Source organism: Cebus imitator, unplaced genomic scaffold (assembly GCF_001604975.1).
Source record: "Cebus imitator isolate Cc_AM_T3 unplaced genomic scaffold, Cebus_imitator-1.0 Scaffold148, whole genome shotgun sequence".
Classification (NCBI taxonomy): Eukaryota; Metazoa; Chordata; class Mammalia; order Primates; family Cebidae; genus Cebus; species Cebus imitator.
In genome coordinates, this window is record NW_016107463.1 from 1,237,286 (window position 1) to 1,256,449 (window position 19,164).

General features: G+C 44.7%; 1 protein-coding gene across 1 annotated transcript in view; it reads right to left on the minus strand.

Moving 5' to 3' along the window:
- Positions 1-19,164, minus strand: part of TRAM2 (translocation associated membrane protein 2) — a 72,752-nt gene that overhangs the window by 27,632 nt on the left and 25,956 nt on the right. The window contains exon 2 of the mRNA XM_017542858.2: positions 3,746-3,809. Coding sequence (XP_017398347.1) covers positions 3,746-3,809 — 64 coding nt within the window. The remainder of the gene's footprint in view (positions 1-3,745; positions 3,810-19,164) is intronic.

The window sequence follows — 19,164 nt, forward strand, 5'->3', positions numbered from 1 at the left end:
GCTATTTAACAACACTCTATCTTCTCTTTCTAAAGTAACTGAAACTCCCTCCATTTAGCATGTACTTAACTTTTCCTCTACCCAGGCCTGTTCTGGAGGATTTCAGAAGCAGAATTCAATAGTCCCACGCAGGGGAAATGCCAAACTCCTCTGGCTCCAGTTACACTGGCCTATGTTCAGCTACTAGAACACCCCACTCAAGGTGTCTGCACCTCACTTGAGGGGTTTTGCACATGCCGCTCCCTGTATCCAAAGTGCTTTCTTCTGCTCCGACCTCTCTCTCTCTACTCACAACACAACGCAACCCCACACTCACAAACATCTTCTGTCCCCACCCCTTTGTTTTTCCTTACCACAGAACCTTGTATATTTCCTTCTCACCCTATCGCAACTATAATTTAATTCATTGTTTACTTGTGTATTACCTCTCTCTCGCTAATAAATGATAAGCTTCATGACATCAGAGATCAGATGGGTTCTGTAAATTATTTTATACCCAGGGCCTGGCCCACAATGGGCAAACAAATATTTGTCTAGCTTGATTAATTAATTAATTAAGCAAATGAAGGCATGACATGATCCACAGTGGCACTCTACTACCCCCACTCCCCCTTACTCAAACACAGTGAGAAGCCTTTTCTGCCCAGAGGCTCTGAGTTCAGCTCTACAGCATGTTGTCTATGCCTCTCATGCTGTTGGGAGAAATGCTTGAGGATATCACTTGTCTGCCAATGTCTCTGGGAAGGGTTCAAACTCAAAAATCAACCCTCTGATCATGATCTGGTTTCACAAATAAGCACTTCTTATAATAAAAGGATGCCCAATCACATGCACATCAACTTTTGTGGTCTCCAGGAAAATTCTTTCTCACGGTAAATTAGTAACACAGCTCTGGGTATGTGAGGTATGATCCAGCATCCCCTGTAAGTTGACTTCAGGGAGAAATGTAATGAAAACATCAGCACGATGTTTGATAACTGGCTGTCTCAACTGGCATTCTGATTTTTTTTAATCCTGTGCATTTTATATTTATAAAACAACTTTAAAATTCAGGGCTTATGGGCCACAAGTATTAAATAACAGAGGGTATTTTGGCAATACATACATAAAACCTTTACATACTACTTAATCCAGAAATTCCAGTAATAGGAAGTTATCCTAAGTAATCATAAATAAATGTAAAATTTAGCTACAAGAATGTTGACTGCAGTACCATTTACAATAAAAACAGGAAACTTAAATATCCATATGGGGCTGATTGGATAATTTGTGATAATCCCTATTAAGAAACATCCTGCAGCTTTTCAGAATGTCTGCTTAAATGGGATGATCATCAGTGACACAGTAAAAGCTTCATCATATTACAATGGCAAAAAATTGTTTTATAAATCAATATTCCAAAATGTTTGAACTTTAGTTTTTTCTGGGTAATGGTGTCCAGTGTGACTTTTATCTTCTTATGGCTTTCTGTATAATTTTTCTCTAAGAGTTACATATCACTCAGATAAATATATTTTGAAAAAGTGTTTAAGAATAAATTTTAACTAATCACAAAATTTCAACTACTACATGTGATTTCACTTATATGAGGTACCTAAGGGTAGTCAAATTCACAGAGACAGAAAATGGAATGAGGGCTGTTGGGGGCTGTCAGGGGCTGAGGGGTGGGTAGGGAAAGGGGAGTTAGGGTTTGGTGGGCAGAGTTTCAATCTGCAAGATGAAAAGAGTTCTGGAGATGGATGGTGGTGATGGTAGCACAACAATGTGAATGTGCTTAATGCCACTAAGTTACATGCTTAAAAATGGTTATGATGGTAGAGTCTATGTTACATATACTTTCCAATTTTTTAAAATTAAAAAATAAATCAGTAAATCTGGAGTATAGCCAAGTCTCTTTTATTAGGATTTTCAAAAGGCAGGAGTAAAGAAGCCCGGATTTGACTTAGAATACATAGCACTGAGCCACATCATCCACGTGCCCCCCAGCACTGGAGTGTGTCCTGGGATGAGCGGGCATCTGCCTGCTTCCTGACCACTGGTGCTGGCCATGTTTCCTGGCCCACTGAGGGCAGAGATGCTCTTGAGTCTCTTTCATGGCATGGAGTTTTCTTCCTCTCTTGCCAATGTCCCTCAGTTTCACTCTCAGATGAAGAAACTGACTTGATTGCCCCAGAAGCATGGCTTCCTCCCAAGCCTGGCCGCAGTGACTACAGGGGGTGGTGGTCCCAGGAAAGATTCAGACTATATCTTCCATGAGCTACAGGTTCAGAAATTTGCCCCCAAAGTCCTTCAGCTAGTAGTTGGCAGAACCAGACAAGGAAAAGAATCTCACCTTAAAGTCAAGAGAAGTCACCTCTCTACGACAAGAAGGAAAGGGCTGGGCATGGTGGCACATGCCTGTAATCCCAGCACTTTCAGAGGCCGAGGCAGATAGATTACCTGAGGTCAGGAGTTCAAGACCAGCCTGACTAACATGGTGAAACCCCTATCTCTACTAAATACAAAAAATTAGCCAGGAGTGGTGGCATATGCCTGTAGTCCCAGCTACTTGGGAGGCTGAGGCAGGAGAATTGCTTGAGCCCAGGAGGCAGAGGTTGCCGTGAGCCAAGATCACCATTGTACTCCAGCCTGGGCAACAAGAACAAAACTCCATCTCAAAAAAAAAAAAAAAAAAAAAAGAATAAAGAGGAAAGAACTAGGTTCAGCAAATAAAAGTCCTTTCTTTGTTCATCAAGAGGCCACCCAGGACTTTGCCACTGAGAAAGGACTGGTGCTTGGGTGGTGGTGGCGGGATCTGAGAACCTCAAAGTTGCAGACCTGTACCCGAGGGCTGGGCTTGGCCTTCAGATGTTTTGTTTTGGCTTACACAATATTGAACTGCGTGGTGTTTGCAGAATTTCTAAATTACTTGGCAACATTTAAAAATCAGAGTATTTCTACCTAAAAAGAGATTTCTTTGGATTCTCTTGAGGGAAGGGGTGGGAAAGGAAGTTCTTAGACACACAGGGTTTATACTCCTATGTGACAACAACTGGCTGGAAGTGAGCTGCTTCTTTAGATGGACCCTTTCTCCTGTCCAGTTCAGCAATTTACCTGCCTGGCCCTGCTGCTCCTTGAGCTGTAGCCCCTCAACTGTACTGAGAACCGCCTGTGAGGCCACTGTGGTACCTGGCATGATGCTGGCTGGGCTCCCTGTAAGCACTTGGAAATGCTCAGCCACTATGGGGGAAGCGTGTGATGCGGCAGCTCTGGTCAGTGGGCCTTAACAACAGTCCTGCGACAAGACTCGTGGCTGGGCCTGAGGTTTAGTCCTTACCCCAACCCAATCAGAGTGCAGCACTCTGTCCCCCCCCAACCATGCTTCCATGCACTATCAAAATGCAACATCCTGCACAATTCTCCTCACTGAAAATGTTAAAAGGAAGCCATGCTCTGGAGAACAGATCAATGGTCATGATGGCTCATGTCCCATCTCTAATAGAAGTCAACACTAGATGCTTTGGAGAAAGGAGTAGGAGCTGCATGAAGCACTGCATGGTGTGGTAGGTCCTCTTCTGATGAAGAAGAGAGCAGAAGAGAGGGAAGTTCTTAGCTAGTAATGCTTCCCCACTGCAATCTCAGTGGTGGAGGCTGCCGAAGGCTGGTTTAAATACCTAAAAAGATTGTATCTGTATGGGGGAAAGGAAGCTTTCCAGGTCCTTCAGGGTTAATAAGGCCAGGGAAGTTGGAAACCAGAGATTCTTACCTGCTGTAGGCATGCTAATGTTATACTGAGGTAAAATAAATAGAAAGGCAGTCTTGGCTGTGACCTGTAAAACAAACAAACAAAAAAAGAGTTCCAGTTTAGCTTTTGGCCACATCAAAAGAAACAGGTGGAAGCTGCTAACCACCCCTTTTACATCTTAGGGCCACAAACCTCTTGGATGAAGGGTTCTGCCTAATGCAGAGTTAGCACTGGTTTTTGTTCTATTTTTCTTTAATGACATACCTGTCAATACCTATACCCTGGGCCCCAGATGGTATCTAGACTGGTACTCACTGCAGATGAGATGAAACAAGCTGTGCATGGCAGGATGGGAGCTCACAAGTGAATAGTAAAAATCTGTCAGCCATTCATTCGTTCATTCATTCATTCATTCATTCAGGTACTTGTCAATTTAGTTCTGTGCAGTCAACAGTGTGAAAGACAGAAACTAATAAATAAGGTCAAAACCTTCAAGAAGGTTAGGGCCTCGATGAGGTTTCCCCAGCACTTTGGCTGCCTATGCATTGGAGATCGGCTCTGAAAATCGACACCTGAGCTTCAGAAACAGAGAATTCCAGCTGCTAATTTCACATCTACCTTACTGAGAGGCGTGGGGCCAGACGTAACATCTCACACTGCTGGCTTGTTTATTTCAAAAGCTGCCTTTAAAATCTTAGTTGTGCTGTGAAAAAAACTGTGGTTGTCACCTAGTTATGCATGGCCAAATCAGTATTGTGACAGTTTAGCCAGCAGGGAAGAGATCATAAAACCTGGGGGTTTGAAGCTCAGACTCAAGAATCGACTATCTGGGTTCAAATGCCAGCTCTGCCATTTTCTTGCTGTGTAACTACCAGCAAGTAATCTTATGCCACGAGCCTCACTCTGCTTGTCCATAAAATCAGGGGTGTTTGTAATACCTCAGCTGGTCTGGGTACTACAGACTAGCGTGGCTCTGTGGCCCAGCTGCAAATGTTGTTCAAAGCTCCCCAGAGGTTTCAGATGGACAACTAGGCCTGAGAACCACCAACCACACTGTTCTGAAACCTGCATCGAGGCCAGGTGAGAACGAAACCCGGGACCAGGTCTTTCCCAAGGGCCCTCTGGAGACACCTGTCAAGAAAGGGGTGCTGGTTCTTCCCTAACAGAGGTTTGAAGGGTGCACATGTGAGGGACAGGGTGGGGACAAACACACTGGGCAGTGGCAAAGGCAGCATGGAAAGAAGTGAATGATGCATCACAGACGCCCTGTGTTGCCCAGACATGCCAGCGAGGGGTCACTATCCTCAGCTACCTTTAGAGACAACCCTCTCCTTTAAAGAGCAAATTTCCCCCCTCTCCGAGTCAGCAAGACCCATCCCACTCAGTGAGTGTCATTTACTCTGTACACAGAGATGCAGGACGAGCCTTCTTGTGTCTTTGTGCTGCTGCCTTAGACATGTCCTATCAAGCTTGCAGGGAAAAAATCCAAATGAGATTAGCTAAGGGAAGGAGTGACAGAAAACACCAAGCCCTATCCAAATGTACAGGTCTTCCTCATCCCACCCTAAAACCTTATTACCTTTGGTCAAGGCCTTTTTCAGTGTTCTCGACCTACCTTCCAGGCCAACTGCCTGTATTTTCTTTAAAACAGATGTGCTGGGTTTCAGCCAATACATCCTACTCACTGCTTCCTTTGGAGAATTTTAGCCCCTTTCATTTTGTGTCTTACCTTTCCTTTACCCACCACTACACACACACAGTTCTGATTAGAATCTCACGTGTCCTTCATGACCCACCCCAGCTGTGACCTCTGTGAAGCCATCTCCAGCTGTTCACGGGGCATGATCTCTGCTTGCTGGATGCACTCTGTGTCACACTCTGCTGTTTTTATCATTTCCATACCCTTGTTCATAGTTCTCATCAGGCTCTCACCTCCTTGAAGGCAGGGACTGTGCTGTCCCATTTATCCTCACAGGTCCTCTCATGTAACAAGCCCAGATGCACACAGCAAGTGCTCAGTAACGGCTCATTGTTTAAGATGAAAAATCAAAAGTCAAGTCAGCTTCACTCAGCTGTCCTTATCCCCGTGCTGTCGTGGGAGCTGCCCCTAGTGTCATCATCCAGGCTGATCTCTGTCATCAATGGCCTTCTCTATGAGACCTGTCCAGGCACTAAGCCACCTGAATCCAGCTCCGCCACAGAGCCCTTCCTGACCACACCGGCCATGGTGGCTCTCCCTCACTGAACTCCATTCGTATGGGTCATTCCTGGCCTAACCACCATATTGTCTAGTACTCCATATTGTTTGACACGACTCCTCTGATGATAAACCTCATCTTCTCAGCCTGAAATCCCTGTGAAGGAAGATCAGAGGAGCTGGAAAAAATGAGAGAAAGGAGAAGCCAGAAGAAAGGCAGGTAGGCATTAACCAAACACTTTACCCTGCCTAGGCACAAATCTCCCACTTGATTTCATTCAGGAAATGCACATGTCTTTTAGACCAGGGGATGGAGTGGACCTCTGTGGGGTTTGGGCTGTTTGCCATCCATTCTCCTCTCTTAATGGCACCAGGGTTTCCTGAGGGAAACCTCTCCCTAGCTGTGTGTGGGCATAGGATGTGTGTGGGGTCACTACTGGGGGTGGGAGGATGGAGGGGATAGACCCTCTCCTCAGGGCAGGAGCCCGGCCAATCCAAGAACCCCTGGGCTCTGGATCTTGGGCTGGTCTCGGGAAGTGCTGCTGGCTGCCAGAGAGCCTCCTTCAGTTGGCCAGGGTCCATTTCTAAGACACATTATCATTCAATGTGAAGAGCACTGGTGTTCAACCCCAGCTGCACATTAGACTTTCTGGGGGAGCTTTTAAAATCTCTCTGCCTGTGCCACACCTTAGCCAATTAAACCAGGCTCTCTGGGGCATGGGCATTTTGTCAAACTCCCCAGAGCATTCCAATGCACTGCCAAGTCTGAGAACTTTTGCATTTTTTTAAGAGGAAGACAGACATTTGGTATGTGGGTTCTACAAATATTCTTGCCTTCGCCCAACATGTACAGTCAACTGTCATCATTCACACAAGTTATGTTCTCTCAAGTCACTGCAAACACTGAATTAGTGAATACTGAAACATTGCTCCTGGGAGAAATACAGGGTTAGGTTCCTACAAGCCTCTGGTCCTATTTTTGTCAACAGATCAATTCATAACTTTGTTTTACGTGTGTTTCTGTTTGAAGACACCTTATTTAACATATACTGTTGATTCATTAACATTGAATTCATGGCCAACAGTGCTGTCACACATGCCTGAATAAAACTTTTCTAACCACATATGCTATCTCCATGAGGCACATAGCAGCCATCCTACGCTGAGGACGCTAGACAGCACTTCTGCACGACAGTGAGGGGCCATTTTTAAACAGTGAAATCACCAAGAAGCAGCACAAAAATGCAAAACATGTGGCACTAAAGAGACTACGAAAAGGACATCTGTCTGCAGGGATGAGAGCCGGAACGGGACGGCAGAGTGTTGCCTTGTTTGGCCTCCACTGGGAATGTGAGGGTTGGGCAACTCAAAAGTGTTTGTAGCTCTGCACACGTCTGGGAATGACCATGGAAGCTGAGCATTGATTTGGGGGATACAAATAAATTTTAGCAAGTAACCGAATTTGCAAAAACAGAATCCAACAATAATAAGGATCAAACTCATCAAGGCAAACCTGAACATCAGCACCATGAGGGCCAAGATTTTTTTTTACTTTTTTAACAGCTATATTCAGGTATAATTTATACAACAAAAAAAATTTGCCCATTTTAAGTGTACAGCTCTAAAGCATTTATCTTTATTTTTAAACTGTCTCTTCGTTGGGGAAACACAAGCTGTAGGAGCGTGTGGATCTAACCTGCCTCGATGATCTGACTTGCCTTGTTTGAGGCGCGCATCCACGGACGGCTTCAAACTCCCCAGAACACAGCAGGACTCAGCAAACGCCAAAATGAACACAGTGACTGAGCAGGAGTGAGCCAGTGCTGTGCTCAGCTATCTGACCCTTATCCTGTCATCTGTCCACGATTATTCTTCTACGTGTGTCCTCTCTCTTCCTCGGTCTGTCCCAGAGCTGAGTGAATAGTACATTTCTCATAAATTCTTATTTGACAAACTCATACTGTAAGCAGCTGTAATATTTAGTGACTGCAGGTGAATGCTTAACATGTTTTCTTAACAAGATTCTGAGAAAACAGGATCTAGGACCCTAATCATGACAAAAATACTAGATCCCAGTGTTTTTCCATCCCTAGCCTCCCTGGTAGTGGCAGCGGAAACCATTCTAAAAAGTGCATCTTTCACTATAAACAGCCATGCTTGCTCCCACATTACCATATCTCAGCAAGATGGTGTCAGTTTCCCTGGTTTACTGATGAAAAAGCTGAATTTGAGGCACAGAGAGATAAAGTAGCCTCCTGAGACCTCACAACTATACAAGCAGAAAGGGCCACATTCAACTTGATTTTTTAAAAACTTGTCCCAAAAACAAACTTAGGAGAGATACAATATTGCACATAGAAAGAAGGGTAATGTAAAATGGAAGCAGGAAAGAACACCAAAAATACACATTTTAGGCAAAGAAAAGAAGAAGAAATGAGGCTGATCAACACAAATGCATTCCAGGAAGTCCTACTCTTTGGCTAAAGGTGTCCAGAAATTTGGCTCCAAGCTTTTCCGCAGCCACCTGAAGGAGGAAGGAATGATCAGCTCCTAGACTGACCACATCCAACTCTCTGTAAGCACCAGCTGAGTTCCTGTAGCACACAGGGCTGAGAACCAGGAGCCTATTAAAAGAGCAAAAATCACTAGTCAAGAGCAGTCCTACTTCTTCAGTCTTCTGTGCCTTAAAAGGTCCTTTAGCACCCCAAATCTTCATACCATGACCCTCTCCCGACCTCATACCGGGGATGAAACCACTAACAAGTCCCTCTCTGTAAGCACCAGCTGAGTTCCTGTAGCACACTGGGCTGAGAAACAGGAGCCTATTAAAAATGTCATTACAATTATTTCTCATCCCTCTAAGGCTGTTTATAGGAAACATTATTGAGTTTAATAGCATTTTAAATGCTAAGCTCAGTGGGTAAAATGTTAAAAGTGACAACGTGCTAATACACTAAAGTAAAAGGAGAACACTAAATTATGTAGGAAGGGTCACATCACACACACATATACAGAGAGAAAGAGAGAGGGAGAAAGAGAGAAAGTTGCATTACATTTTTAACTAAAACAGGGCATCAAACACAAAGGCAAAGACCTTGAGCATGCTTGTGTAGCCATAATAAACCAAAACTGTTTCACATGCTATGCTGTATTAGGGCCACATGAACGTGAGCTCTTGGCTGCAACTAGACCAAGGATGCTGGTGAAATAGCTGCTTCCAGCTAAGCATAGTGGGTGTGGATTCCAGTCCCAGGTCTGCTGAGGGCCAACTGAGTGACCTTGGGCAAGGTATTTTGTCTCTCTGGACCCCAGTTTACTTATCCACTAACAACCACAACAGTTAATGTTACCAAGGGCTTATTCGGTGCCACACATGAGACCAAGGGCTTCACATAAATCTATCTCATGTCATTCTCACAATCACCCTACAAGGGAAGTACTAATCATGTCCCCATTTCACAGATAAGCATGGAAAGGATAAAGCTGAAGGAGGAGCTCAGAACAAATGTCCTTAAAGGTCCTCCTCACCCTCAGCTCCAAAAGGCATACTCTATCTGATTCTACTTACTTTTGAAAGCCCGAAACGCAACTTTACACTGACAAACTTTCTAAGAGGTCTTTCTAGAAGTTTAAAATATACTGTTGCTTCTTCACTTTGTAAAGATAAAGTCTGGGTATCATCCTTGTCTGACACAGTGAGAAAATGAGGACTCTGGGGTTGATCCACCGCCTGCCAGCCATGGGCACTGGGTACACCTCGGCTTCCAGATGCCTAGATAGGTTCTCCTTTCACTGCAAGTTGCTAGTCGGTCACCAAAGATAAAAGAAAAGAACTGTGATGAAAGCAGTTTCATGGCTTCTCTTTTAAGTATTAAATCCTTTGGTTCAGTTTATTCTGTTTTGTTCTTGGCAGACACATCCATGCATTGGCACTTGGAAGGGGCTGTGTGGGCAGACCAGCCCCTGGGGGCAGACAGGGTACAGAAGGCCTTATTTTCACAGGAGCAGCTCTACTCTTAATGGCTTCTGTCCCACGGACACCGCCCCTCCCACCTAATGGACAAAACACAGAGACACATGTGTTCCATGACAGAGAGTGAGGACGCTCGTTTTTACTTCCTCAGAAGCACAGGATAAAGCCAAGTAACAGATCCTGCTGAGTCTGGGAAATTAGGCACCTAAAACTTCCCTTCTTCTCCCAGCTCAGCCTGTTTTTGTAAGCAAAAGGGTCTTCACTAAGGCTTTCTCTAGATTGATTTTGCATCCTTCTGCAGAGGAAGTTAGGAAAATTTCAGGCAGACGAGAAAACCTTGGAAAGTTATACCCAATTAGAGGGGAAGAGATTTTTGGGTTTCGTTTTTTTAAATAGAAGAGTCTTTTAGCATTTTTTTCCTGGAGTGTTTACATCCCAAGCCCACTGATCACCTGCATGTGCAGGTATGTGGCCAGGGTGCGACGGGACTGGGTTTGCGGCCCCTCTACTGCTCGGTAAAAGGCAGATACAGCTGAAACAAAGAAGCTTTTCACTTGTGCCTTTTGAAAAATCTCCCTTTTGAAGGGCCAGAGGCTGTCTGCGAGGGCTGAGCGCCTGAATCGCAGGGGGCATAGTTCTGACAGTACCTTTCTGTATGGCTTTTAGCAACGCCTAGAGATTCTGGTTTTTCACCTGAAAAACTGCCTTGATACAAAAATCAGGCAAAGCTAAACAAACACACAAACAACAGATTCTCTACAAGCCTGTGATCACAATGCTGAATATACTCACTATTAACAGTTTTGATAGCAGTTTTAGATTAAAAGTGACATTGTGTATTTATGAAAAAAACTCGTAATCTGAATAGCCACGATAAAATTATATTACTTGGTTTGTTATAAGTCATAGATTTAAAAGTCTTAACTTTACATTGGAATACAGAGGAATTTAGAAAGAGTCACAATAAAGGGTTTTAAAAATCTTTGAAGTTGGGCTTTTAAAAAAGAGAAGAGGTATAAAGCTTGGACTTGCCATAATATACATCCCCAATTTGGGACGTTAATCAGGTACTGAAAAACAAAGGGTAGCCTAGGGAAAGCCTTCCCCACTGTCTTTATATCCACAAGTTAATTATAACTTTAAGGAGACTGCATGTTTCTGCAATTTATACTTGTATAGCTTGAACTTGGCCTACTATGTGCCCTATAAATAGCCATACGTAAAACATACGCATTTGTCTGAAATAAATGTATTACTTCTCTGAGAGTCTTAATATGTATATTCTCATCCTCCCCTAAATAGAAGCACTGGCTGGGTATTTCTAATACTTACCACTTGATTATGTACTTCACTCTTACGCACACCTACCTGTCCCCACCAAATAGCTTTTCCCCTTATCTGGAGAGCATAGCATACTCATAAACCGTTCCTTATGGAAGCTAAAAACTAAATAAGAATTTTTAAATGCTCAGGCAAAATCATTTTTCAAAATAGCAACATTCTTAATATTTACTTCTGCTGCATCACAGGGCAGAGTTCATATTACTGGCTGTGTTTGGATATTAGTAATACACACATCAGTCAGAAGAAAATATTTTTACTTTTGGCCAAAAGCCACCTGTTCTGATGCAGTATCATTGATACATTAAAATTCATAACATAAAAAAGAAGATTATGGAGTGCAGAATTTCAGCTTGCGAGTGATTTTTGGAGAGTTGAGATTAGGTAATATTTTAGACTTGACTGCCGAAAAGGAACCCCTCACTGATATAGCACAGTGTCATTTCAGCTGTAGTTTTAAAGATAATTTTGTTCCATAAGACAGAAAGCAAAAAGAGAGGAGGGTCATTCTAATCAGTGTAGATGTGTCTGCGACATCCAGTCTGTCACTAATCCTCAGCAAGTAACAAGAGTGGGTGCCAGAGAGACTCATCCCCAAGGAACTTCTGGCATTTCCTGGTGTTCAGGGAAATAAAAGGATTATTCAAGGTCTCCACAGACCCAGGTTAGCTGGACCAGGCAGGACTCAGGTATATTTGCCTTCATTTGCTTGTTTGCTTAGGGAAAGCAAGAGTTGGCAAACAGTGATCTGCTGCGACCATTTAAATTATTCTCTACCATCCGGAAAGTTTCCTGCTCAAAACATGAGCATGTTGACCCCCACATTTTGACTGAAGAGCTAGGCACATGGATTAAAGCCTGCTAAGAAAATAAGCCACGAGTTCACACAGTGATGGAGCAGGGTGAAGCCATTTCCAGGGGCCATAAACCAGGCTCGTCAGCAGGGCTGCCGGCCAATTCTCACAGGAAGCCTTCAAATTCCTCTGGGTATTTGTGTAGGGGCACATAAAGACAGGCCTTGACCCTGGCTGTCAACCTCCGCCTATCATTAAACTAAGCGAACTGAGGCCGGAAGGTGAAAATAGAAGTTTTTTTTAATGTTAGATGTGTGATCTCTGCTGTCGTAGTTTCCATACTACCCCTACTCCATTAAGCGTGTCAGTAAGAGCTTCAATGAGGGGTTCCATGGAGTTGCATGGTACCATTCCAGTAGCTTTAGAAGTCAAGGTCAGCCTGGGGAGCTCTGCTGTGTGTGTCTTGGTTCTGAATCACGTTGGTTTCCCACCACTCTCTGTTACAACAGTGCATCCCCCTCCCGTGGGAAATGCGTCATAACACACCCTGCACTGGCGTTTGAGTCCATTTTGCTTGAGTCTACAAAGACCAGCCAATGACCACCTACATGAGGGAACCTGATAAGCAGAACTTCATGAGGATGATCTGATTCCAGCATCTTAAACCAAGGCCAAGAACATTAATGAAAAACATCCAGCACTCAAACATCTCTGCTTGTCAGCAAATACTAGTCACAAAGGGATATTGAGAATCATCTTCAAAGTGGAAAAGGAAAATAACAACATAAAAGGCAAGAGTTCCCAGGAAAATGTGCTACAGATGAACAGGAAATGCAAATTAACACCAAAGGCATGGCCTCAGGTAAACACTCCCCACACTTCGCCACAAACCAGTCCCTGCATACCCCTAAACCAAATATACAAAGCCTGGGCAAATGTCAATATTTAGATTAAATACCATATCCCAAGGTTTTTCTCTCTCTCACACATACTTTATATACATGTGAAATCTCGTTAGACTAACTTGAAAGTGGGTTTTAACTAAATTCTAAAAAGACTTGGGGATTTTTTTCACAGTCCTGCTAAGCTAGTCTCCATTCTAAACTATCAGCATCCCAGGAATCTGATAGTGACTTTACACAGGGCAAAGGTGGCCCAGGAAGAAAATCCAAAATCAGGGAGAGGCTGGACTCTCATCTGAACTCATAGCTGGATCTCAGAGGTTGACAGGAGTCATCAGACCCCCTCGGCCACGGCTCAGTGTGCAAAGCCCCACTTGGTGCTGAATCCAGGCCTTGGAGCAAGGTCCAGGAGGCCAGGTGTCCCCCACCCAGGCCCATTCAGCAAGTCTTTTTCAGGGGGCTACAAGAAGGGACAGGAGCTGCTTGAGACATGAATGACCTTAAGCTTTTGCCAACAAGCATAGATAATCTCTCTGCAAAAAAATCACAGAGTAAGAGCATAAAGGGCAGACACAGACACACACAAGGAGAAGGAAAGAAGAAAGAAGCTCTCCTGTCAAGGCCTTGCAGGAGCAGGGGAAGAATGGGGAGCATGGTTCTCTTCCTTCACTGTCCAATCACTGCTATGACCCCACCCACCGCCCCACTGCACACACATATCCTGAGCAGGAACCAAGGCCATGGCCATGCCATGGGCAGCTGGAAGAACCACCCCCAGGTGCTGTTTTTGCCATCTCCCTCTGACCAAGCCCTGGGAGAGACAACAGATCCATCTTAAAATTCCACAGGCCCTGTTTCACAGTTCTCCGTGGCTCCCTATTACTCAGGAGATAATCAGGACCCATGCTGACATTCCAAGACTTCCACAGGTGGCCCCACCTTACCACTTTTCATGTTTTGCCCCCTCAACTCCCAGACTCAGAAACTTTGCTCCAAACCCACACCCCACACCACCATTCCAGGTAGGAATGGCACCACCACTCAAATGCACAGCCAGTCAACAAATCAATATGCAAACAAGTCATTTACAACACAACAGGATCATCATTCTCAGGTGGTACAGGCAGTTCAGGAGGGCAGAGGAGACACTTCTGACTGTGAGAACTGAGGCTGCCCCACTCCAGGGAAAACTTCACCAGCAACGTTCTGCCTGATCTGCACTCTACAGGGCTGAAGAGGCAAACAGGAGGCAGGAAGGGTGCTGCAGGCTGAGGGAACCGCATGCACTAAAGCAGAGAGAAGGGAGATATATGACTCCCAGGGAAAATAAGGGGCCTGTGTATAGATGGTAATGAGGCTGGAAGGTTGGAGGAGGCAGGTCCCATGAAGGACCCTTTATGGCAGGTATCAAAACTGAACTTCATCCTATATGTGAGAAGAAGCCACTGATGGTTTTTAAGCAGGGGACAATCCCATGCAATTTCCTTTGCAGAAATCTCATTCTGCTCACAGTGTAAAGGACTGGAGATGGGAGGTGAGCCAGGCAGCACAGAGACTTAGGTTTCTGCAAGACGAGATCATCCAGGCCTGGATTTAGGGAATGGCAACAGACCTGGGCCAGTGCTAGGCAATTAGCAAAAGACTCGATGGCACAATTAATTAAGGTGAGGGAATGGCCAAGAGCAGTACTCAGGTCTTGTTCAGGAAACAGACACACAAATGTCCAATTTAAATAAAATGTGCTAGGGGTGATGACAGATATTCACAGGGTGTTGTAGATGGCTGATGGTGTGAGAGGGGAGAAGCGCACTGAGAAGACACTGTCAGAGAGTCCAGAGGAAAACCAGAAGGGGCCCAGCAACCCATAGAAGAGAACATTGCAAGGAGTCAGCTACACACCTGCAGATGCCCCAGGGAGGACCAGTCAACCCAGGACTGAAATGTGAGCAGCACATGAGCTGAGGTTTTTGGGTTTTTTTTTTTTTTTTTTTTTTTTTGATAGGTCCCAAGTGCCTACAACAGCGCTTGGTACATAGTGGGGACTTAATAAGTATTTGTGGAATGAATGTATGATGTGTCCATCAGATTTACAAACCAGAGGTCACTGGTAAATGCTGCCAAAACTGGAGGAAATTGGGGGCAGAACTGGTGTGTGTGGGTTAGCATGGGGCGGGAGTGTGGAGACAGAAGTGTGAACCGCTCAGTCTAGCAGCTCAACTCTGAAGGAAAGCAAAGAGATCAGGAGTGGACAGTCAGGGAGGTACAGGAGAAGCTTGGACCATGTGTGGTAAAGAGAAAGATCATAGAGAGAAATGTGGTTGGACATACAGAAAAGCAAGGGGGTCTGGAGAGGATGATCTCCTCAGAATTACACCTATCCAATGGGTATTACTTCAGGAACTGAGATCCAGAACTGCAGAGAGGGATGCCCAAGAGGGAGCACTGGGCCTGGGCAGCTTTTGCTAAGACCATGCCCTTTCTCAGTTCCCTAAAACCCCTGCTGCTTGTGCAGTTTGGACACCTTGTCTTGATACACACAATAGCTATGGAGAAGATGTTCAATAAACGCTCCTTGAATTAATGTACTTCAGAAGAGGTAGAGGGGAGAGAGGCAGAAATAAAATTAACAACACCCCTCTACTATATTCACAAGGGGGCTGGGAAATTTTCTATTTAATCAATTCTTTTGAACCGATGCTACACTGCCACTCACAGAAGCTATGACTTCACTTTCATTCATTTCTCTAGAGGGAGTGGCAGGGCCACCTGGATGGAGTTACAAGGGATGACTATTCTGCAGGTTCCCAGAGGGAGAACTGTCAGGGTGCCAAAGGGGTGGAGGGCCCCGGGAGGCCTCCAGTCTCCTCTCAGCCTGTCAGCCTTTACTGCATCGGCTGGACTGATCGAGTTCAGAATCAGAACCCGCAGACATGCAGATAAGCACTTGGCCATGGGCCAGGGTCCACGTTCATGTTCTACAGCCACAGCGACTGCTGCCACAGCCATGGGGCAGTTCCGGATCTGACAATGGCCACGCCAGGTTTTCTAAACAGATATGTCAGGGAAAGCATTAGAAGTATGGTGTGTTTGTATGCTCATGTTCATGTGCACAAAGCTGGCTGGTAAGACACTTTCACACCCTAGCAACATGTCTTTGTTTAGCACTGTCCCTACAAAAACAAGATTTAAAAATTTTTTTAAATCAATTATTCAATCACAAAATATGGAACACAGGCTCTGGGCACAATGCTACTGGAGATGAAAAAAATTACAAGGCCCACTTCCTTCCCTCAAAGGCTCAGGACCAGAATACAGAGCCAGGCTATACATCTAGTCCAACTCCTTTATCACAAAGATGATACAACCAACTACTCTTCTTTGAACATTTACTGCAATCCAGGCAAGGTAAAGGCACTTTACACAGTTACCTCAAACAATCCTCAGCAACCCAGCAAGGAGTGACAATGACATCTAACGTGTGAGATCTTATGAAATGCCACGCATTGTGCTAAATGCCAAACAGGATTACCTCATCTAACCTCCAATGCTATAAGGAACTGGTACATTACTACTATTGACTGAACTTCTACCATCTGCCAGGAACTGCTCTGAACGCTTATAGAAATGATCTCATTTCAGGCTCCCAGAGGCCCTAATGTGCAGAAAAACTGAGACCCAAAAAGCTTAAGGAACATGTCCCAAGGCTCACAGTTAATAAGCCCCAGAAGCTGGACTAGATCCCAAGATCCATCTGACTGTGACATCTGGATTGTTTATCACCATGCTACCTGAACAATGTGCCTAAGATCTAATGATCAAAATGAGACCTTGATGCATAAAGGGTTCACTCTAAGACAAGAGATGTCATAGATCAGGACAGCGTTAGGCAAAGGGCAAGTGAAAGCTCCTTCGCTTTCTCCAAGGCAGAGACCATGTATTTATTTATCTCCATGCCCCCAGTGATCTTGGCACAAAGGAGAGAACCAAAAAACACCTGTTATGCCCTGGGTTTAGAGATTTCTGGACCTCCTCTGAGAAGATTTCTGGGAGGGGGTGAGCTGACCTAGAAAGATGAACACAAAGTGGATAAATGGGGGGCAGGTGAGAGTTAGAACAGAATCATCATGGCACTGGGAAAGTACTGGAGAAGTCCTGGAGATACAATGGTTTAGCTTAGGATAGTCACGGCGGCTTTACAGGGGCAGCCCACTGTGTGGCCCAACTTCAGATCTCAGCTGTGCCCATTTGTTTCAAATGAACTAGTCTAAAATGGAAGAAAGGGTATCTGTCCATCAGATACCTTAAGCTTTCCTTTCCTTCCTTCCGTCTTTCACGCCCTCCCTCCCTCCCTTCCTCTCTTCCTTCCTTCCAAAAGCTGCCCAAAGTCAACTGTCTCCTGAATTCATCATCTATTCCCGCATGGTGTGCATTTCAAAGCTTTGTTTCCCACAATGATTCAAGCCCAGATAAAGAAATGATTGTTTCCCTCAAAGTATAAAGGAGGCAACATTGTAACATAAAATTTGAAACTCTTTTCAGCCACAATACTCTACAAAATCATCTCATATTTCATAATTAACCAATAAATTTTATCAATTACCTAATAGATACATGAGTCCAAGCTCCTGCATGTGACACTGGCAAGAAAGCCATTTCCTGTTGGATACAGATATTCAAAGACTAATGGTAGTTAGACACAGTGATTAGAATCCCATTTATGCTGCATCAGAAACTGCTCTTGGTCCCTGAGAGCTAGTGTGCAAAGCAATGGAGCAAGAGAAGGAAATGGGTTTAAGTGGTACTTGAGTATTACCTGAACCAGCCAAAAGATGGAAGTGGGAGCATTTAATGTGCTACCACTTTAAGAAGCAAGGGTGATTCTAACTCTCACCAGAAATCAGGATGAAAGTAGCTTAAAGTTAGATGTGTTGCACTATTTGGCTTATTATAATCAGAAAATGTCTGTTCAAAAGTCCTAGTCTCAGAGATGGTAGTGTTTCAGGGACATCAGTTTAGCTTTGCCACGCTTTCTGATTTGATTGCCTGTTGCCATATATGAGGTAGGATTCAAACAGGAGGCAGAATAGCAACTGTAATATCTACTGGGCTGCACAATGCTCCATCCTACCCTGAGTCCCAGAACAGACAGCTTCACTTTTATGCAGTACTTCAGTGGGCTTCTGGTGGAATCTGCAGGACAGCAGAGAGCATGAGGAGGGTATTCATTACCTGGCTCCCTTCCTGCTGGACAGTTCCGGCAGTGACTGCAACCCTCTACCAAAACCCCAGCCCCTCCCCTCCAACCACAGCTCTCAATGATATTCCCTCTCTCTCCCGCCTCCCTCTTAGTTATAGATCCATGCTATCCTTGGCCCCTTCAAGCTTAGGGATATCTCCCCACATTCACAATCCTTGGAATGCTTTACAGTTCCTTATCTGATTCCCCTGAGCCAGTCCACGCCCTTGTGAACAGTGCCTACATAACCGTTCCTCGATTACCCTACCTGCTTCCTGTTGGGACCCTGACTGATGTAGATATGGTCCTCAAACAAAAGACTTAATGCTAACACCACATGATAATAATTAACTCATCAACATAACCACCAGCAAAGGAACACTTTTTTATTTTTATTTTTATTTTTTTTTGAGATGGGGTTTCACTCCCATCATCCAGGCTGGAGTGCAGTGGCAAGATCTCAGCTCACTGCAGCTTCTGCCTTCCGGGCTCCAGTGATTCTCCTGCTTCAGCCTCCCGAGTACCTAGGATTACAGATGTGCACCACCATGCCTGGCTAACTTTTGTATTTTAGAGTGGGGTTTCACCGTGTTGGCCAGGCTGGTCGCAAACTCCTGGCTTCAAGAGATCCGCCTGCCTTGACCTCCCACAGTGCTGGGATTACAGGTGTCAGCCACCATGCCCAGCCAAATAGGACACTTTAAATCAGCAAAATTCTCCTCCACACACAACCTGGTACTATCCCTCATGAAACTCATGAGAGATAGACAAATCGTCACTCTTTATGGGCCACCTAATTTCCAAAGGACCAACAGTATTGATAAACAGCGTCAGAAGTTGTTTTCTTTAGGCAAGAGAAGCCTGGGTCAGCTTCTCACAAACCCAGATCAAGACAAACCACTGCTGTGGCCGAACGATTTCCTGCCTGAGTTTTTCAAGGGGGCCTTTACTGAGGAAGGAGGAGGTGAATACAGGATCTCGAGGGCACCACTGGCCT